This window comes from Podospora anserina, chromosome 1 (genome assembly GCF_000226545.1).
Source record: "Podospora anserina S mat+ genomic DNA chromosome 1, supercontig 3".
Taxonomy (NCBI): domain Eukaryota; kingdom Fungi; phylum Ascomycota; class Sordariomycetes; order Sordariales; family Podosporaceae; genus Podospora; species Podospora anserina.
In genome coordinates, this window is record NW_001914845.1 from 17,195 (window position 1) to 38,445 (window position 21,251).

General features: G+C 52.8%; 8 protein-coding genes across 8 annotated transcripts; 5 read left to right on the forward strand and 3 right to left on the reverse strand.

Moving 5' to 3' along the window:
* Positions 1 to 933, reverse strand: PODANS_1_12880 (uncharacterized protein; the record flags this gene model as incomplete). Its single annotated transcript, XM_001904955.1, has 2 exons — positions 1 to 769; positions 878 to 933. Coding segments are annotated over 2 exons (825 nt in total), but the record flags the coding sequence as incomplete, so codon positions are not given.
* Positions 934 to 4,593: 3,660 nt separating this feature from the next.
* PODANS_1_12890 (uncharacterized protein) lies at positions 4,594 to 6,058 on the forward strand (the record flags this gene model as incomplete). Its single annotated transcript, XM_001904956.1, has 5 exons — positions 4,594 to 4,774; positions 4,828 to 4,853; positions 4,930 to 4,948; positions 5,005 to 5,455; positions 5,512 to 6,058. The coding sequence occupies 5 exons, from the start codon at positions 4,594 to 4,596 to the stop codon at positions 6,056 to 6,058; spliced, it is 1,224 nt and encodes a 407-aa protein (XP_001904991.1).
* Positions 6,059 to 8,175: 2,117 nt separating this feature from the next.
* Positions 8,176 to 9,855, forward strand: PODANS_1_12900 (uncharacterized protein; the record flags this gene model as incomplete). The annotated part of the gene is made up of 1 exon (XM_001904957.1): positions 8,176 to 9,855. One exon carries the CDS (start codon positions 8,176 to 8,178, stop codon positions 9,853 to 9,855), a length of 1,680 nt encoding a protein of 559 aa, XP_001904992.1.
* A 1,624-nt stretch (positions 9,856 to 11,479) lies between these two features.
* PODANS_1_12910 (uncharacterized protein) lies at positions 11,480 to 13,081 on the reverse strand (the record flags this gene model as incomplete). The annotated part of the gene is made up of 1 exon (XM_001904958.1): positions 11,480 to 13,081. The coding sequence occupies one exon, from the start codon at positions 13,079 to 13,081 to the stop codon at positions 11,480 to 11,482; it is 1,602 nt and encodes a 533-aa protein (XP_001904993.1).
* Positions 13,082 to 13,523: 442 nt separating this feature from the next.
* Positions 13,524 to 14,500, forward strand: PODANS_1_12920 (uncharacterized protein; the record flags this gene model as incomplete). Its single annotated transcript, XM_001904959.1, has 3 exons — positions 13,524 to 13,739; positions 13,799 to 14,008; positions 14,069 to 14,500. 3 exons carry the CDS (start codon positions 13,524 to 13,526, stop codon positions 14,498 to 14,500), a joined length of 858 nt encoding a protein of 285 aa, XP_001904994.1.
* Positions 14,501 to 15,445: 945 nt separating this feature from the next.
* On the forward strand, positions 15,446 to 17,903 carry PODANS_1_12930 (uncharacterized protein; the record flags this gene model as incomplete). Its single annotated transcript, XM_001904960.1, has 3 exons — positions 15,446 to 15,536; positions 15,681 to 17,101; positions 17,157 to 17,903. The coding sequence occupies 3 exons, from the start codon at positions 15,446 to 15,448 to the stop codon at positions 17,901 to 17,903; spliced, it is 2,259 nt and encodes a 752-aa protein (XP_001904995.1).
* Positions 17,904 to 18,073: 170 nt separating this feature from the next.
* PODANS_1_12940 (uncharacterized protein) lies at positions 18,074 to 20,146 on the forward strand (the record flags this gene model as incomplete). The annotated part of the gene is made up of 1 exon (XM_001904961.1): positions 18,074 to 20,146. One exon carries the CDS (start codon positions 18,074 to 18,076, stop codon positions 20,144 to 20,146), a length of 2,073 nt encoding a protein of 690 aa, XP_001904996.1.
* A 329-nt stretch (positions 20,147 to 20,475) lies between these two features.
* Positions 20,476 to 21,249, reverse strand: PODANS_1_12950 (uncharacterized protein; the record flags this gene model as incomplete). Its single annotated transcript, XM_001904962.1, has 1 exon — positions 20,476 to 21,249. A coding segment is annotated over one exon (774 nt), but the record flags the coding sequence as incomplete, so codon positions are not given.
* Between the last annotated feature and the right edge of the window lie 2 nt (positions 21,250 to 21,251).

Here is a 21,251-nt window from a genome sequence, read left to right on the forward strand (position 1 = left end):
GACAGCACCGTCTTTGAGAGCTGTGCAATCACCGGTTGAAAAACCATTGCCATTGGTGGTGGTAGGGCCACTACCAGCAAGAAGGTCGGCCATCGAAGCGTTTTCTTCGACAAAGTCAGGCGAAAACGAATTGGGCTGGCGAAGTGCTTCCTCAAGGGTCCAAAGGATGGCGCTTTGGGTCTGCTTGGAGAGGCTAAGGAGGGGGTGAGGCGGCTTGTCCTTGGTAGAGGAAGAAAGGCGCTGGTGACCGTAGAGATACGGCAAGACAGTGGAGGTCTCTTCGTCGTCGTCACTGAGATCCTGGGAGAGCTGTCGTCGAAGGGGACTGAATACCTGTTCGGGTTGACCAAAGCTGTTGCGAGCACCGGGAAGAGAGAATATCGGCGGTGGGACAGCTCCACCGGCGGCTGCCTCAAAGTGCGGTCGGCGCTGGGTCTCGGAAGGTCGTGGACTGGGAGTAGCCGAGAAGCGCGGAGTGCGACGGAGAGTCCTGTGTGAAGACGGTGTGGGGGATCTGTCTTCGCGTTGCTGGGGCGTGACAGTGCCGGGGCGAGATTGGAAGGTTTGCTGCTGTTGCTGGCGCTGGAAAAAAGACGGGGAGGTTGGGTGGTGGAAATCGCTAGGGTCGCGAAGGGAACCTTCTTGACTGCCAGCAGCAAGGTCTCCCAAAGCACCAGCGGGGGCTGGTGTGGTCGACAAGGCGAAAGCGGGACTGTCACCACTCAGCGTGGTGACGGCGGTGGCAAGGGTCTGGGGACGGGGCTGGGAGCTGCTGTTGGGTTGCCAGATCAGAGGCTGTTCCTGATCAAGGATTCATGCAATGATGGTGGGGTTGGTGTGTGAGCTGTTGCGGAGCTTCCAGCTGGCCTTCACTCACCGTAGGAATTCCGGAAAGCCGGGAATCTTGGCTCTGAGAGACCGCAAAGCGCAAAATTAACAATGGTGTGGAGGGAATGTAAGAATGGAAGCAAGATCGTGAGGTCCTAGACCATCCGGGGGATCCAACAGAGCAGAGCAGCAAAGGACACAGCTGCGGCTGCGTGGAGGTGCGAAAAAGCTGGAGGTCGGGAGACTTGGATACCTTGGAAAATGCGTGGCTGGAAGGCCAAAAATTGCCGAACGAGTTTGGTGGTTGGACGGATATGCGCGCCCCCTCAAAATCCAAGCGGCGCGCAGTCAGCAGCGCCAAAACAGAGAATAAAGATTAGGCGCGTTGTCCCAGAGCATCTGGCGCCAATTACTTGTCGGGTCCAGCGACAAAAAAACGTTCGGAATGTGTGCGTGTGTGTGTGCGCGGAAGATGATGCTGCCAACGATTAGACAAATTAGTTATTAGCACAGCACAGCTCGACCGGTGACGACAATGGTGTCGTATCGCGACCCTCCCGCAAAACCCAAACACCCAACCCACACTCGACCCGAGAGAGATCGCCTCGCGGTACCTCACTTTCGACCTCACTCACCAAATGTGTCACTGCCGCCTGATTAACGACTGTAAGGGGTCTGGTCCCGCTGTTCAAACGAGGGAATATGCAAGGAGTGTAACTGGTCAGAAGCACATAGCGAGGACGAGAGCCAATGGCTGGCAACGGACGTTCAATCCACTGTCGAGTTGGAACGAAGTGGTGAAGATGGGAATCAAAAAAAAAGACGGCCCCGAGGTCCGCGATTTCGGGGGTAGAAGCAGACGGGAACAACGCCAGGGCCACCCTCCGCTACGGTGATTGGGAGATCGCTGTTTCGCCCAGAGCTGAGCCTTAGCGGGTGCACGGACTCATAGCAGCTCTCGCTTGTTTGGTTTCAACGGAGATGGATATCCACGAGATCTCCAGCAAAAGAAGCTTGAAAGACAGGGCCGTGGTGGGTTGGTGATAAAGGGGGCCTGAAAGGAGAGGAAGACCAGATGAATTGGGCTTCCTCGGCCTTATACATCCATCCATCTCATCAGACCGAAGCTGTCAGCCTGCCTTGTGCCTCCATGCAATGCAGCTTCGGACCCAACAAGCATAGAGACAGTCGACGGGTCGGTCGGGCGGATGGACTTTTGATTTCAGGATACCAGTTGCTAATTACAGACAGGCCAGTAGTACGAAGAAGAAGCTGAAGAATATCTTCGAGGTGCAGCATGCGGCTGTGCAACATCGAGCTTGGAACATTAATGCCTGGCAGAGATATACGAACGGACAGAGCTCCGTCATCAGTTCCGGCCATCAAGCTTGCTGCCTGTCCCCGTGCCCTGATTTGCTCTGTTTGCGCGGACGAGCAGACGAACAGACGAGCAGAGCGCCAGACAAACAACGAGACAATAAGCACAATGCACAAAATGAACAAAGTGGAAGGGGCTGGTGAGCGCCCAACTTGGATCAGAAAGTCGGGAGGCTGGGCCACTGAGGCTTGAGATGGAAGCTTGGAAAAGGCACAAGCTCACAGAAAAGGAAGAGGGGCTCTGAGCTGGCAGTACATAAAGTGTGGGTGACGACACATCAGAGATCTCCTGTCCAATCAGAGGCCAGAATCAGAACCCCAACGATCCCAATAGGGCGGTACTGAGCAGCAGGTGTGCCCACACCATCTTCCATCCCAACCCTGGCCTGGCCTTGGACCGCACATCTCAAAGTCAGGCATTGCTTGTGTCGCGATCCATCGATCTGCTCCATCTGGTTGTTCTCGAAGCTATTTCTGTGCATCATAGGGTCCTCTGGTCTGAACTTCATCGAAGACCAAGATTTCGATGCCCCTTCTATGCTTATGAAGCGCCCCATCTCGTTTGTTTCCATCATGGAAAGTTTGCTCAATCCAACAAGAATACGCTGACCGCCGATTTCCCCTTTTATTGCCGAGAGCTGGCCACCGGGGCATCCCGCTGTGTGGAGGCCCGGAAGGACGGCTCGGCCCCGGGAGATGGCAGATGAAAGGGGTGATGGTGGGGCCGCCAATTCGGCTCTGTCGACGACTTTTGAGAAAAATAAGCTCACGCGATGAGTTGCTCTTGTGTAAAATTCCCCCCAACTGCAACGGTCTTTTTAGTAAACGCTGTACGCGGTAGTGCAATAAACCCCTCCGCGGCCGTTGGATCTCACCGGGACTGAGATTTAGAGCAACTACTTTGTAGTGTGGTGTCCGAAACACCGGCTTTCGGGCGATGATCGTCAGTGACATGTTGAAAACCCCCGGCATGTCACGGTTTCAGATGAAATCGAATGCCTAAACTTCGATGATGGAGCCTGACCGTTGATGACAAACATCTCGATTTGGTCAACACTGAAGCTATTCGCAACAAGCTACACATGTCTCCTTGATTAGACACCAAAAATACTTGTACCATGTTATTGAAAAGGGCAAGTCTAGGTTATCATCTTTCCAAGCAAATCACTCTATGTTTGCGAATCATTTCTAACATCGGCTACAGGTATCTCACTTGCAAGTTTACTTTCACTCATTATGGTAGAGTCGGTGCGCGACATGATACCTCCCTGTGACGAGAGTGCCTCGAAACCTTTCCACCGTGTTCTCCGGATTGTCAAGTTCCCATGAACAGCCACAGTCGAACTGACCCTAACAGCACAGCTCATGCACTCCGGCTCCGGGAAGCACGATGTAATGGACCGCGGGCTCAGAAAAATGTTGCCTTGTGAGATACAAGTCTGACTGAAAAGCCTTCTCTTTTCAACATTTTCAACAATCTATCGTGTTCGGGGTTTTATCACTTAGTTATCACATTTTCTTCTATCGTCGACAGCCCTGATCCGATTTTACCTCTCGAGCAAGTATACCTTAGGTATCTGGCAAGAAGGGTTCATATTGCCGCGCCATTCAATGCAAGCCCAAACGGATGAAAGTGCTGCCGAAAGTTGTTGCTGAAGAGGTGTCTAAGACAACTTCACTTTCTCGGCACTAGCCGCAGAGGGCGAGACCATCACAAGGATCGGAGAAATGCTTTCGCCCAAGCAGGTTCAAATTCCATGGTTCTCACTTCCGCAAAGGGGTCTGTCCGTCCTCGAAGGATCACACGCTTTACCGGGAAGGATTGGGTCACGGGTATGTCATGCAGCCATTGGGATATGGTCGGCGAACTCGAAGGTCTTACTCCTAACACAAACAATCTCCTTGGATACCTGACCACAAGTTCGATACTCATGTTGGAGAGGGTAACATGATGGGAATACGAGTGCCAAAGTTGGTTAACTCAAGGAACCAGGTACAGTGCAGGTCTCTCCTTGGAGCCGGACATCTACCTGACTTCATCAATTTGTCCTGTTTCATCGAGTGTTTTCCGGTGTGGTGTGACTGCGCCAGTGTGGCGTTTTCTACCACTTATACCCAGCACCATAGCATTGGCACCCCTTGGGTTGGGGTGATCAAGCAAGCCATTCTCACCGTCCCCTTGAGCAATGCAAACGGCATGGGAGACCAGCATCTGGCCTTCAATGGGTTCTGCCTGCTCGTACTTCTTCAGGTCACCGCATTTTTCTAACAATACAAGCAACCAGATATCTCACACGCGACTTCTATTGATGTGATGCTTTCGATTTGCCCTCTGGCACTTTCGCCAACCCTCGTCTTGGTAAAGACTGAATAACCGACTCGATAGGTATGTCACAGTCCAACGAGTCAACAATAGCAACGAGTTATTCCGTCAGCCCAGTGGGCCCCTACCCCTATAGCGGACTACAAACTCTTGGTCTCTTCCTCCTAGGATTCTTCCCGCTTCTTTCGATCACGGCGTGTGTTTTACGAGTATGGAGTCGGCGTCTCTGTCAGGGTTTGGGACTTGGTGAGTGTTCACTCATCTTGAAATGGCCAGTCCACGACTAATTGTGTTTGCAGACGACTATTTGATATTTGTTGCCACCGTGAGCGATAACATTTACCGCGTCTATGTTAAAGCTCTATGCTAAGCATTTCACGCAGGGCTTCGCAATTCCGCAGGGTGTTTTTGCAGCCCTCTGTAAGTCCGCCATGTCTTTTGAAATGTCCGGGCAGGCACCTGATAGATGAACCCAGACATGCGAGCCGGCTATTGGGGCATTCACGACATCGACATCCCCCCTCATCCTGCCAATCAGGGTCTGTTCTTTGCTTATCTCAACCGCGTTTTTTACAGCCCTCTGCTTGCTTTGGTCAAGATATCCGCGTTGCTGTTTCTCCTCAGGCTGGGCGGGACCAAACACTTCGTGCACATCTCATGTCGAGCTCTGATCCTGTTCAACATCCTACAGGTGTGCGCCTTCCTCCCAGCGACGATCTTCAACTGCACCCCTGTGGAATATGTGTGGACGAAGCCGACTGGGTCAGGAAAGTGCTTCAACTCGGGCCTATTTGCAGTAGCGCTAGCCTCAACAAACATCGTCACCGATATCTTGACGCTCCTGGTTCCGTTCGTTGCCTTCAAGGACCTGAGGCTCGGATGGAGGATACGTGCGGCACTCCTCACCGTCTTTGCTTTGGGAGCCGCGTAAGATAGAAACCGCTCTCCCAGACATTTGAAATGATGCTAATGTCAGTTTGCAGTGTCACATGCATCAGCATCGTGCGTCTCTACTCTGTCATTCGCGTCTGGTATCTTAGACCGGCCGATGGCCATTACACGATTGGCTACACGACCAATACCATCGAGGTGAACCTGGCAATTGTTACAGCAACAATACCAGCGCTGTGGCCGCTCGCGCGTGTGTGGTTCCCGGATGTGTTCGAGTCGATGGGGATCAATCGGCCCTATCTCTATCCGGACATTGAGGTTCAGGTCCGTGCCAGCGTGGGCCAGCAAATAACATCGCCTGCTCTCCGTGCGAAAACATTGTGGCTTCCACGACGGCCGCACACGCCCAGCTACATCAGGGGATCTGCTTCTCCACCTACCGTCCCGGGGGACCGGGAAGGAAACACAAGACACAGGGGACTCGCGGACTGGCAGAGACAGAATGCGGCAGTGGTGGAACGAGATGAGGAGGACGACTATCACGGCATTATCCGATGGACAAACACAAGCGCTGAACCGCTTGCCGAGCAGGACGACGAGGATTTCCTGATCATTCAAAAGACAGAACCGAGCAGATGAGGGGCGCACCGATTACACATAACACAATATCCTCTGAAATGAGGGTGAAACTGGGAGGCTTCATGGGCGGACAGCCATGGCGTTTGATGACGGTTAGGTTTGGGCAAATGGGATGTTGGCGTTGGAAGATCTGGATTGTATCACAGATCAGCTCAGGGTTCTAGCATGGCATTTTTTGGATTTTGGGATGGGATTTTCAGACACACTTGCCACAGACGGGGCAGGCCACATCATGCTGGCCACATTTTCCTTCCTCTTGGGTCATTTTTCCTTTTTTTTTCCCCCTTTGCGATCTTGGGGTCTTTCTCCCTGCATCAAGGTGTCAGCCCTGCATTTATGTTGCCATATCTGGGGATTTACGCATGCAACATGCACCCTTTTCCAATGTCACGACTGGAGATCGCGTAGGTTTTTTGACAATTTTTGCTTTTTGCTTGCTGCGCCCCTTGTGGGCGGTCACATTGTGGACAGAATGATAAAGGTTGTGGTACAGAATCAAGACTTCATAGAAGCCGAATATGCCGACTAATCGCATTGGAAAACCTCGCGAATTATCTTGGGGGTTTATTTACACTGAGTCAAGTCCCATTACCTATCTTTAAGGCAATGATAAGTATATTTCAGCACCCGTTTCTCAACTAGCGGCTTCTATTATTTTGTCCACAACAATGCGTTGTCGCCGTTGGCTAGAGACTAGAGCTGCATGTCTCTGGTTTGCTTTTGTTGAAACGAAATCGGAGGTTTTCATGAGACGCAAGCGTGTCGGAAGAGCATGGTTACGGGAGGGGGAAAAACTCTTTTCCTGTTTGATTCCAAACGCACCACTATCACAGACAGTCGAATGCGGTGATGGATCGTCTCCCATGAATGAGGTTGGACGCCTAGACCAAGGCAACGTTGATGTGGATGCGCATAGGACCCGCTACCCGGCAGTCGACCCCGAGCCAAGAAAGCAAACCCCACAAGGCTTACATATAAGTTGCAGCTGCAAAAAAGGAATGATTGGACGCTGAAAGCGAAAAGGTGGAGTCCAAACTGGGGATGATTGCTTCTTCCAACTTCAGGTTGCTCCCTTTCCAAACGGGCGACGACAGCCTCCCTCAACAAGATGGACCAAGTGGAAGCAAAAGTTGTCAGTTCTTCTTTGCTTCTGACCGTCTCCCTTTTCTCACTGTCTTCCGTCCCCGCAGTTACCATTTTCATGATTTCTGACAGAGGAGTTGTTCACGCTCAAACAGCAAACGGACCATGGCCCCATCCCTCCGCGAAGATGGCATCCGCCCACGGCCACGGCAGTCCCAAACTTGCCTGCGGCCTATCGATGCTGCTTCGATTGGCGACAGCTGTCTCGAAGTCGAGGCGCATTTACCTTTTGCGGCATGTCAACGGCAACGGCAGCTGGGCTAGGCTCTGCTTGCGCAATGACTGATCACATATCCGACCCGCTTCGTAGTGAGGCAATGCGCGGGTTGGCCACCATGTCTCGGTCCTTCGGCCAGTCGTGACACTGGCATTGGCACTCTGCCTTTCCAAGTTTTTACAGTCTCTTATGTTGACTCTGTAGAAGCGGGGGCAGGAATTGCTGGATACGTCGAGACAGTTCTCCGTTGGTGGTTTGATGGAGTCGAGCTGGGACAAGACATGTCCACATACACAAACATCACCCGGACAGGTGATATCTCCAGCCATCCGTTTGTGAGGGCTTCATCCTGACGAACAAATCGGACGAGAAGAAACCATCTTCTCGGTGTATCAGCCTCGGCCCGGCAACTTTCATCACAAAGTTTTGTGGTGTTTCCTGGCGGGCCGTTGCTTGCTTTCCTTTTTCCTCCTGTCTCTCTCTCCGGAGCCCGATACGTCATCTGATGGCAGCCGTCTAAGCGGAGGACGCGAGCCTGTTGCATTCCGCTCGGGCCCAAGCAGTAAGGGTCCATATCCCCTATATCATACCTTACCTCCGCATTGCTGTGTTGACCTCACCCCTTCATTCCTTGTCACCACACCCTCTTTTCCTCCCTCACTTTTGTTTATGTTAGGGCTCTTTCCAGGGAGTGTGGCGTCCCAGAGGCTGCGCTCACCAAGGCTGAGTCCGAATCTCTGGCTCATTCCTGCCATATATGGCTGGCCCCTTTCTCCACTCCTTCGATTACAAGGCTATCCCCAACTCGAAGTTTTGCCTCCTTCGCAAGCCGTTTCTAAAAGCATCACGCTCCCTTACAAATTCTGCTCGGCACACCCTCAGATCACTTTCCACACGTGTGGCACGACGGCCCAAGATGGACTGTCATGCGGACACCACCGAGCTTGCCGCTCTTTTACACACTGCTCCAAAGCCCCAGATGACAGCGAACTACTCTCGGCCCCGCACAGATTCTGTCAACATCTGCCCCCACGATGCTCCTCTGGAAGGTCGGGATTCCCTTGGATCTGATGGTTCTGTTCCAGGGATGATAGAAGATCACGACTCGGTCGTCTCGGCGGACGACGACTACCAGGATGGGATTCCAGGAACTCGACCCGGGTTGTGGGATCCCTTATGGTATTTCGGACGGCGCGGCCGGGATAGATCGGAGCACTGCCGTTCTATCAGTCCCACTGACAGATCGAGGCGGCAAGGATATGCCCAGTGCTCCGTGAAGATTCAAGAAGATCGACCAACTACGCGCGGCCGAGCATCTAGCTCCGACAGCCAGAACGAGGCTTTTCCTTGGCCCATTGTTGAACCCTGCGTGGAACAACCACGGCCTCCTACCGCAAAATCTGTGTCATCGAGACCGTCTTATTCACTTTTCCCTCTTGCAGCACCTCAACGACGACCTCCGGTTTCTCCGTTGCGCGTTTCGTCTCTTCCACGACAGCCTGGTTCGGATACGGCATCGCCTTGTTCGTCTCTACCAGATAGCCGGCGGCCCAGCATCGACACCAGAATGCATTCATCCAATGTTCAGATTTCGCCACCGATCAGCCGGCCTGGCTCGTCGAACGCAACGACCCCGACTCTGGCACAGTACGCTTCCACAGCAGCCAGCTCAACAGCCTCGATTCCATTGCTCTATCAAATGCCAGCACCGCCATCCACCTTTGAAGCATCACCACCGATATCTCCTCTGGACAAGTCTCTTCCTGATCCTCCTAACTGGAGGCAGTCTATCAGCAAACGTCCTTCTATTGCTAACCTTCGCAAACTCTCACTGTCCAAGTTTTCCACTCGCTCATCACCCACCTTGGCGGACTTGGTAAAGTCACATTCTCGATCTCCAACGGACGACATTCCTCCCACCCCAAGCCTGCTACACCCACCCAGCACCTCGGCCTCGAATCAGAAATTCTTCTCGGACTTGCACACCCGTCCTTTACCCCCCCTTCCCAAACCCACCGATCTGTTAGGACAAGCTCCGCCTCCACCACCAAATATTTCTGTCTTTGAAATCGACTCCGACTCTGACGAGGATGACTCGGATTCAGACTCGGACATCGACCCAACAGGTGCCGACTCCGGGAGAAGGAAGAAAAAGAGGAGTTTTGCCAAGAGGTTGATGAGGGGGTTTGTCCCACACAGCAGGAAGGGGAGGAGTGCGAGTGAGAGTGCGCCTTTGACTTGCACTCCAGAGCCCGAATCAACATCATCACCTCAAGCAGCGGCCCCTACGGGGAGGAGGAGGGCCGGGACAGTAGGGAGTACTGTTGAGTCTCTGCATCATCACGAGAAGCTAGGGAAGCCGTGGATGAGGAGGCAGAAGAGCGGGGAGGTGATGAGCTGGGGGAGGTTCTTGAGTGGGAAGAGGGGGTCTACTTGATCTCACTACTCGAAGGCTCCAGATGGCATATGGGATTGGGTGGGTTGCTAATGGCTGGTTTATGACAAACAAAAAGTTTATGATGAATACGACACACACAGACACACATATATATGTACACTTTTACACACACAACACATTCTCCTGTGGTTTTTTTCTTTTCTCAACAAAAATTACACTCATTTCAGAGTTTTCTTATATGTAACAAAAGTTTTGCTCTATTTCAGACTTTCGTTCATTTCGTATATATATTTCCCACCCCCCCCTTCTTGGTGTTTAAAATGGATTGTTTGAAGTGTGGCGATTTTGTTTCTTACCTCAGTGTGTCAATTCTCTCAGTGTGTGTCATTCATTATTACTTGCCACCTTTTCCTGCAAGAGTGGAGCTGTTTTTCTTTTACAGACTGTTGTGTATATTTTACCTAAACGGGAAAACTGTTTTTGTTTGTGGTGCGTGTCAAAACCCGTACGGATTGTTCGTTGCCACGTGGGATGGTATTGTCCGTTCTCTATCACTTTTCTATTCTTGTGTAACACACGTGGGAGGAGAGGCCCGTCGGTATGTATGTCCATACCTCACGGCATCGAGGGAAGGATTGTGGTTATGGGTGAGGAGGGGTGGTGGTGATTCAAGGGATGGAATGCTGAGTGAGGGGCTGATGGGGGAGGGGTGTGGATACCGGCACTTGCAAGAGGATCATCGATCGGAGGGGCGGGTTATGGTTTTGTTTGTGGGGAAGCTGAATGCTCCGTTCAGCTGCTGCGAGACTTTAGGGAGGAGACAGTATAGGGGGGCCTCTAGGGTTATGAAGGGAAAGGGTTATGTGTTTGGGGATCAGTAGGGGGGTCGGGATATCGTCAATGGGAGTTGGGAAGGGGAAAGTTGGGAAAGGTGTTGGATCAAACAATTTTCTACAGACGATTTTGAGTTTTGGGTATACAAGGGAGAGGGAAACAATCGTTTCAAAGGGTTTTTGGAGTTTTAAAACTTGGCAGAGGCAGGGGTTGGGGTTTGGGCAGGGAGCAATTCTTCAGAGGGTTCGGGTTGCGCTCTGAGTTAAGGGATGAACTTTGCCCCGCGACCTGGCTGCAAGTTTTACTTTGCCACGAAGAATATTATTCCCTTACGTACTGCGATGGTTCGGAGGAGGGGTTTTTCAATGAATAGCTTCTTGAGGCGGGAAAAGGGGCAGGACGAGGCATGACGAAGCAGATGGTGTGGCAAGAGTGCAAGGGAAGTGGCCGGAAAGCCAAGGGCATCAAAAAGTACTGAGAAAAGGAATCGCCAAGTGTATTTCTGAATATGTGTAGAATCATGTATCGATATACTCCAAGTTGAAACATGGTAGATAGGTCTAAAGAACATTGTCTAGATAATTATCGCTCGGCCTTACAGCCTCAAGATGGCTGCTTTGGTAGCCCAATACTACTTGTTGATTCAAGCATATCCAAAACCTCAGACTGGAGATATGGAAAATCACAGTTCACAGGTCCACCAAGATCGCAAGAACAAAGCTGAACATTAAAGCTGCTATCAAACCCGCTACCAACCAAACTAAAAATGTTTTCAACCATGCCATTCCCTTATCCATTTTTCAATCCCAACATCCCAACCCAAGCCGCTCTATCCCCCCATCTTCACATCCTCCCCCGCCCCATCCACCTGCCCACCAACCACCTCCCCAATAGCCCCCCCAATAACCTCCACCTTATCCCCCTCAAACATCCCCTTCCTAAACCACCTCCCCGCCGCCGCATCCCTCACCCTCTGCTCCCCATCCAACCTCTCCTTCGCTTTCCTCGTCAGCTCCCTGACATCATACTTGACGCATTTCACCAGTATATCCCTCCACTGTCTATGCGGAGGGCACTTCTTCCTCGTGCACATACCCCCCTTGTAATTCCCGCTCGTCGCATCCTCCCCCTTGAGCCACTTTGCCTGTTCCTCCTCGTCCATATCCTCCAACTTGCCACTCTTGAAGATTTTAGCCGCCGATTCAGTCTGGAGAAAGAGGGAAAACTGGTGCGGCGTCCCAATGTGATCTAGGCGAACGTCGTAACCGCAGACGTCTTTGTTGTAGGGTGTGGAAGGGGACGAGATGGCGGTGTCTCTGCGCTCGATGGCGATGTTGATGAGCTCGAGCATTTTCTTGTAGAGGAGCATCTCCTCGCCTAACTCTTGTCGTTTCGCGAGGGAGGTGGAGAGGAAGTCTTCTTGTTCTGGGGTGAGGAGGTTGGGTGGGGGGTTGGTCCAGAAGTCTGGGGGGAGGGAGAGGTTTGCTTGGCCGGGGATGATGGAGAGGGTGGAGGAGGTCTGTTGTTGTGCTTGTTGGTAGTATGAAGCCATGACAGGCGAGTCGAGGAGGGATATGAAGTCTTCTCTTGTGAGGTCGTCTAGGAAGCTGGTAGGTTTGCCGGATTTGGATCTTGGGGCTTTGGGAATGGTGCAGACGAGGTCGTTCCACCACATTTGGCAGTGGTCGTCTGAGCAGAATATGGATGGGCGCTCAGGGTCGCCAACCCGGGCGGCGTTCTTGCAGCTTGAGTAGCTGCACATCTTTTTGTAGCGGGTGACATAGCCCCGGTCGGGATCGCTGCAGTTGGGACAGATGTATTTCTGGACGAGATTCTCGCCAGTCCACTTATCCATGCCGATGCAGTCGCCGTGAAACCAGTCCTCACAGCGATCACACGCTATCATGAACCTGTGGTTATCAGGTCCGCGACAGAGGCAGTACGGCCCGCTGTCAGACTCGCTGGCTCCTCCAGCAAGGTCGCTGCCGATATCTCCATTGAGTGATGGGGCGCCGGATCCTACGCTCTTGGTGGTTTTGCCTGCCTTCTTTTTTGGGCCCATGCTGGTATTGCCGCCGGGGCGAGATCTTTTTGGTGGTTTGATGATGGTTGCAGTTCCCTTTTTCCTCCTGCTTACTGGAGGCTTGGTCGTGGTTGGTTTCGTAGAGTCGCCAGCAATCGAGTCCTGATCAAAGCCGTATTCACTGCTGGGGGGTGGGTGCTTTGTTTGTGTTTCTTCAGAGGACGAAAAATTGGCTTGAGCAGAAAGAGTGGGCAAATCTGCTGCGGGTTGCTCCTCTTCCCGTACGGTCTGTGGACTGTTTGACCTTTCCATTTTTATTGTGGTTTGACTGTCTGAAGGTAATGGTTGATTGCTATTGCCCGTCGCAGCTTCTGGGTCGAGGGTGAAAAAAGACGTTGAGAACGCCATCGGTTACTTCACCTGTGGGATACCAGGCCGGGGCGCAGCTGTTCTGTTGGTGACTTTATATACATGGCACGCTTAATGTGCCTGTACAGACATGAAGTGAGATGGAGTAATCTTTCAGAGCGTCAAATTTACAGATAGAGAAGCATGTTTGGAAGAATCAATTGATGAAGAAAGAAAGGGATGAACTCGAAGGTGAGATGTTTACAAGCATATCAGAGGAAGATATGCATGCGATAGATGAATTTTTGGTTGACAGCTGGGGTTCAATTGGCTGTGCTAGTGGCTTAGCGGGGCATGTGTCAGACTGGATGCATATAACCGAATCGCGGGATGGCCTAATCAGGAGATTTTGGGGCCATTTGGGAGCTTTGACTTGGAGCTTTTATCCGCACCCAGCACAATTGCGGCGTCACCCCAAGGTCCTCCAGCAAAACCACCCAAAATGTCACAACCAGCGATGCGTGCCACAATTAACGTCCTGCCGAGGGCGGCAACTCGACAATGCCTACGATCCCTGTCCACAGCTAGCAACATGGCTGCCAGAAGACCGACGACATCCTGCCTTCCGAAACCACAGACACAAACCTACCAGCCATTGGTTCAACGGAGATTCAAGTTCAAGACAGTGGAGGAGGCAAAAAGTCGCTATCGTTCTGGGGTATGCATCGGTCCTGTCCGTTGTGTGTTTTGGACGGAAGCTAATATGCGGGGCTGTAGCCATTCTCATGGAAGGCTGGTATTCTCTTCCTCATGACTGGCGCCGGGCTCCTGTTTTACTTTGAGAAGGAGAAGGAGCGCATGCAGCGCAAGAGGATAGCAGAGTCAACCAAGGGTGTTGGAAGGCCCAAGGTGGGCGGGCCGTTCAGCTTGATTGACCAGAATGGCAACACTGTTACGGACGAGGACTTGAAGGGGCGCTACTCTCTTGTAAGTGCTGGCGTGTTCCTCTGAGTCTTTGACCTTATGCTGATTGAAGCTATGTTCCAGGTCTACTTTGGATTTACCCATTGTCCGGATATCTGCCCCGAGGAGCTCGACAAGATGGCGAGAATGTTCGATCTGGTAGAGGAGAAGCGTCCTGGTGTGCTGGCACCTGTATTTGTGACATGCGACCCCGCGCGTGACGGTCCCAAGGAGTTGAAGGAATATCTTGCCGAGTTCCATCCCAAGTTTATCGGTCTGACAGGCACATACGACCAGATCAAGGCCATGTGCAAGGCCTACCGGGTTTATTTCAGCACGCCGAACGAAGTCAAGCCAGGCCAGGATTACCTGGTCGACCACAGCATCTACTTCTACCTTATGGACCCCGAGGGAGACTTTGTGGAGGCGCTCGGCAGACAGCACTCTCCCGACCAAGCAGCCAAGATCATCGTGGATCATATGAAGGAGTGGAAGGGACCCTTGAAGAAGGCCTAGAATTATGGGCACGTATCAAGGATGTATAACGCCATGTACTATTGATGTATTTTGCAACAGCTAAAATGTACAATATTGCCATTCCATGCAGATTACCCTTGGGAGTTTGGTGGTCATGTCAGTGAGCGGGATGAAGACAGGGGTTCTGAAAGAAGTGGTGATCTGGGGTGCAGGTTGGATAAACGTTCAACAGCGCTCCGATCTCTCAACTATTTTTATCCTCCAGATCATGTAATCCAGCCTAACCTCACTGGTTGTCGGTCGGCGCTTGGCAGCGAGTTTCCATTCCCTCGGGTCTGAATTGCATCATTGGGCTCTGCCAAATGGCCTGAGCTCGAAACAAAAAACAGCATTGCTCGCTTGCAGACAGCTACGTCATGGTCAAGCACGGGCCATTCGGCGATTGATGGGGTGGAGGACCCTGTTCCTGATTCCTCTCGTCCTTTTCTCCACTGAAAGCCCGACTTTTGTCGCCGGGACACCGTCTTTTTTTCATTGCGCAACAGGCTACCTGCCGGTTTGAGCACGAGACCGTCTGAGCTCAACTACAGTTCTCCCCCCTTCACATGCTCGTACCCTTTGCTTCCTAAACAACACAACTTGGTCTCGCGAGAGCTTCGGCAGCGTCTAGTCTTTTTGCGAAGCAAGCGTGGACGCTACCCCACGTATTCCACACGCCTTCTTATCTTGACGAGGGCAATACCCAATCATACGATACGGATTTGGCTGAAGAAGCGATACCGGTGTCACTGAGACACTTCCCTAACCGATGCAAGCGCCCGCCCCATCTACCGGGTCCTCTCCTACAACTACAACTCCTCCTTGACCGTTGCCCAAGGGTAACATTCTACATCTCTCCCCGGATGCCCTCGGGAACCGTCACTCCGGCTTTCAAAGTATTTTGCTCGGGTGTTGCCGGTCCGTGGTGTTGACAACTCCCTCAACATGTCCGCACCCTCTCCAGCACCCTCTCCAGCACCCTCTCCAGCACCCTCGGCTCAGCCGCTGCGTTCGGCTCTGAAGAACGACAATGATGGTGAAGGTTCCAAAACCCCGCCCTTGAGCGCACTGGCCAAAGGTCTGTCACTCACCTCATTGTTTAGCTATCACTTGTTCTGCGTAGCTCTGCTTGTTTTTCTTTGTTCTTTGTCACCCGTGATCAAATATTGACACCTCGCAGCCGTTCAGATTGCTGAACCTGAGTCGTCGCCTCACGATGAGGCCTCAGTCAAGAAGCAGTTTCCTGCAGGCGTTGGCAGGAGGCTGAGTGGACGCCCTGGTCTGTCTGCCACGCCGTCTAGGTCCTCGACTCTCAGCCAGACTCCCAGCATCGATGTTGCCGGCGAAACCGAGCTCACTGCTTCTCCGGCACTCATTGAAGAACCTCAAAACAGTGGCGTCGCCTCCTACCACCGCCATAGAATTGATCGCGTGAGTGAGAAGTTGGTAGCTCAGGTGGCTGAATGGCTCCACCGAGAGAAAGCCAAGAAGGAGTCTAGAAAGAGTCGGAAGCATTCTTCGCGCCGCAAGTCACCTCCAGAGACGCCTGAAGCCGGTCGTCCTCGTGCCGATTCTCTCGAGTCTGATTCGAGTGAAGTGTCTCTTGATCGACTTCAGAGGATTATCGACGACAGCATGTCGGCTTTGGGACTGGGGTCTGTTCCTCACCTAGGACCTCGTCTAAGCAAGAAGCACCGGAAGAGGTCTAGTAGGAGCCTCAGAGGTGCGGCATCATCGGACACGGAATTTTTCGATGGTGATGTTGTGGTTCCCAGCTGTGATGCGGCCCTCGACAACTCCAAGACCATGAGCTACACTGGAGGCAAGGCGGCCGACGACAACGCTTCTATCTCTAGCCGCAGGGAGGATAAAGAGAAGCAAGCTTGGACTGTGTTCAAGAATGAAATCATTCGTTTGGCACACACGCTGAGGCTCAAAGGGTGGAGGAGGGTGCCCCTTGACAGCGGAGAGCAGATCTCAGTTGAACGTCTCAGCGGCGCATTGACAAACGCTGTGTATGTGGTCTCGCCGCCCCCTGAATCGGCACTGCTTCCCGCCGAGGGCAAGAAGACGCCGGGCAAGGTGCTGCTAAGAATCTATGGTCCCCAGGTGGAGCACCTCATCGACCGTGAAAACGAGCTGAGCGTGCTTAGAAGGCTGGCCAGAAAGAAGATTGGCCCTCGCCTGCTTGGCACTTTTTTAAACGGTCGGTTTGAGCAATACCTCAACGCTGCTGCGCTCACTTCGCAAAGCATGCGGGAGCCGGATACCTCCAGACAGATTGCTAAGCGCATGAGGGAGCTTCATGACGGCGTGGAGCTGTTGGAGGAAGAGAAGGACCTTGGCCCCAGTGTTTGGAGAAACTGGGACAAGTGGCTTGCCCAAGTCGAGAAGACTGTTTTGTTCCTTGACAAGCAATACAATGACGGGCCAAACGACCTGTCTCGTGGTCCTAGCGACAGCTGGAAGAAGAAGGGTTATGTCTGCGGAGTGGAATGGCCGGCCTTCAAGGAGCTGGTCCGAAAGTATCGCCAGTTTCTTGATGGCCAGTATGGCAACCCGAAGAAGATCAGAGAGAAGCTTGTCTTTGCACACAACGACGCAAGTTGTATGCCCCAAAGGTGTTTGTTTCCAGCTACTGATGTTTGGTGCGCAGACTCAATACGGCAATATTCTCCGCGTCCGTCCGGACGATCAGAAATCACCCCTTCTTCAGCCCGCCAACGAGCACAAGCAATTGGTTGTTATTGATTTTGAGTATGCCGGTGCCAACATTCCAGGACTTGAGTTTGCCAACCATTTCTCCGAATGGACATACGACTATCATGACGCGCGGTACCCTCATGTTTGTGACACCGCCAAGTATCCCAACGTTGACCAGCAGCGCCGGTTTATCAGGGCCTATGTCGATCATAGGCCTAGGTTCCCGTATATTGACTCTGCCAAAAGCACGCCCGCCACGACACCCACAGGGACCGGACCAGGAACTTCTATTCACACGGCGGGATCTACAACCTCTATTGCTGACTTTATGCTGGATGCCCGCGTCCCAGCCGGTGGGTGGAAGGAGGAGGAGAGAAAGAGGGAAGCGGCAACGGAGAAGCGAGTCAAGGAGCTGATGGAGGAGACCAAACTCTGGCGCACAGCCAACAGCGCCCAGTGGGTTGCGTGGGGTCTTGTCCAGGCTAAGATTCCTGGTTTGAAGGTTTCCTCGGATGGCGAGGCGGAGGATGTGACTCCAACCGAGGAGGAGACTGAAGAGGATGCCGATGCGTTTGATTATCTTGGATATACACAGTCGAGAGCCTACTTTTTCCTGGGTGATTGTGTTCAACTTGGTTTGATCAAGTTGGAGGATCTTCCCGAGGAGACTAGGGGACGGGTGAAGATTGTTGAGGTTTGAATGGCCCCCGAGAAAGGGGAGGGTTGTTGTATTAACTATCTTCAGCCATTGGGGTTTGGCAGGTCAAGGAGTTTTCAGGGGGCGGTTTGCCTAGATTTCTATACCTATGATACCAGTACTTCGTAGTGATACCATAACTATCAGTTCAACCTGTTCAAACTTGGGGTTCTATGTGTTTCATGGCACCTACCTATCAACTGTCATCAGTTGACGGCCCATGTGATCAATGGGCGACAGCCGTGACAACGCCAAGACCTGCAGGCCAAAGAGGTTCTCGTTCAGGGGTGCCGCCACTTCTCCCTGGCAACCACCAACGCGCTGACCGTCAGCGATGCGCGCGGAACGACTCTGATCAATTGACGACTACGAGCAGCGCATCAAACCTACTCCAACCGGCAACCGGCAAGATGGGCCTGAAAACAACCATCATCGGCACCGTCCTCGCGACCCTCGCCGCCAACCCCGCGACCGCGGCGCAACCGCGAGCCGCGCGGCCGATCCCCGCCCCGATGCGAGACCTCGTCTGGGGCAAACTAAACTTTTTGCACACGACCGACACGCACGGCTGGCACGCTGGCCATCTTCAGGAGTCACAATATTCGGCTGACTGGGGGGACTACGTCTCTTTTGCGGAGCACATGCGGCAAAAGGCGGATGATTTGGGAGTCGATCTCTTGCTTGTCGACACGGGGGACCGGGTGGAGGGGAACGGGCTGTATGACGCGAGCAGTCCGAAGGGGAAGTACTACTACGATATATACAAGGAGCAGGACGTGGACGTGATTTGCACGGGGAATCACGAGCTGTATATTGCGAGCACGGCGGATCGGGAGTATGAGAGGACGGTGGAGAATTTTAGGGGGAGGTATGTGGCTAGCAATTTGGATTACGTGAAGGGGGATGGGGAGAGGGTGGAGATGGCGCAGAGGTATAGGAGGTTTAGGACGAAGAATCAAGGGGTGGAGGTGGTGGCGATGGGGTTTTTGTTTGATTTTGGGGGGAATGCGAATAATACTGTGGTGAAAAGGGTTGGGGATGTGGTGAGGGAGGAATGGTTTCAGCGGTTGGTGAGGGAGCAGGAGAAGCCGGATTTGTGGCTGGTTATTGGGCATGTAGGGGTGCAGATGGAGGAGTTTAAGACGGTTTTTGGGGAGATTAGGAGGTGGAATGGGGATGCGCCGATTTTGTTTTTTGGGGGCCATGTTCATGTCAGGGATGCGACGAGCTATGATGAGAGGAGCTTTGCGATGGCGAGTGGGCGGTATTTTGAGACGATTGGGTGGATGAGTGTTGACGGGGCGATCAAGAAGGCCGAGGAGGATCCAAAGGGGGAGAGGGGGTTGAGTTTTCATCGGAGGTATATCGATAACAACCTCCTTGGGTTGTATCATCACAGCGGGCTGAATGCTTCGACTTTTCATACCGAGCATGGCAAGAACGTCACGTCTATGATTGCCAAGGCGAGGAAGGAGCTGGAATTGGATTACACCTTTGGTTGCGCGCCACAGGATTACTGGATGACGAGGTCGCCGTATCCAGGACCTGACAGCATTTACACCCTGCTCGAGGAGGAGGTCATTCCGGATATCGCAGTCAACCCAAAGCGCAAGGACGTCCCCAGACTGGTGATCGCCAACACAGGCGCTATCAGATTCGACATCTTCAAGGGGGCCTTCACGCGGGACTCGACATACATCACCTCACCCTTCCTCAGCGTTCTCAACTACATCTCCGATGTCCCCTACCACGCCGCGAAGAAAGTCATCAAGCTCCTCAATAACGCCGGGAAGATCATGGCTGACGCTCATATGGACAACGAGTTCATGGCCATCCCCGAGCAACTTTCCACCAGGGAGTCCATCATCTACGACACCCCTGCCAACCCTTTCTCCGAAGACGGTATCCAGAAGCCAATGGGTCAGCATGGGCATGAGGAGCCCTTTTTGGTTGAGGGATACACCACCCGGGATGATATCGGCGACGATGGTGACGACGCCCTCCACTCGAGGATCAACTTCTACGTGGTCCCCAACTGCATCCAGAGCGAGCTGTCGTTCCCGGAAGAGGGCGAGCCAGAGACGGTTGATTTGGTGTTCTTCAACTTTATTCAACCTTGGGTGTTGATGGCGTTGAAGTTTAGCGGAGCCGTGTATACTGACAAGGACGTCAGTTTGTATGTTGAGGGGACGTTTACGGAGCTTTTCGCCGGGTGGATCGAGGACAATTGGCCGGCGAAGTGTTGATTGTTTTGGGAGGACATTCGTTATGCGAGGGCGTTTATTCAAGACAATGGAGCACATACAGTATGGATGTTTACGCGTTTTACGTTGTTATGGTATGGTATCAGTTGAGGCAGACACACAGTATTCGGAGTCCGTTTGGTTGCATGCATAATGATTGGTGGTGCGGTATATACAATTACACCTAATGAAGATAATACACAGAAATTTTGGAAAGTCATTTTGGCAGAGAAACCCTCATAGTCCGCCCTGTGTGCCCCTGAACGCCAGACATAACCATGAAGATGTCGAAATACCAACAATATCCACTAGCCCACCTCTCCAACGCCGATTTACTGTAACTGATCCAACAACCTCGCCCTCCTCCTGTCAATCAGCTCCTGCTGCACCTCATCCAACGTCGGCAACTCCCACACTCTCCCATCCCCAATATCACCCGGCAATGGCTCCCACCCCGGCGGTGCCTCTTTGTTCCCCGCCTTCCTCAGCGCCTCAAACGCCTCCTTCTCCTTGAGTTTCTCATACTCCAGCAACAGCTCATCCTCCTCCCCAGGCGCATAACCATAATACCCCGCATCCACGTTCCTCCTATTCAAATCCGTCCTCTCCTCCAACGGCTTCTCATCCTCCTCCCTCTTCTTCGTCGCCGCCTCAAACAGCTCTTTCACCCCCGGCAGCTCCTTCGCCCGTCCAAAATACCTATACCCCTTCCCACCACCTTGAATCTCCCTCCCAGCCTCATCATACACCTTCCCCCCACCCCTCATGTAATTTGGCCCGCCCAGGTTCTTGATTTGGATCTCCCACATGTGTTTCTCCCGCATGAGCTTGTTGATCTCATCGTTCAGGTCGCGGATTTGGTAGTCGGAGAGAGAGATGTCTTGGATTCGGGAGACCTTGCGGGAGATTTCTTTGAGGACCTGGCCACGCCATTTCTCGCAGGCGGGGATGGATGTTTGCTCGGTGATGGCGCGGGGACGGCGGGTTCGGCCTGCGTCGATGATTCCGAGGTCGGCGGCTTGGGCTTCGCGGAAGCGGAAGAGCATGGACTGGGCTTTTTCGGAGTTGCGCGCCTGGGTGGAGGGGGGGGGGGAACGGTCAGCGAGCT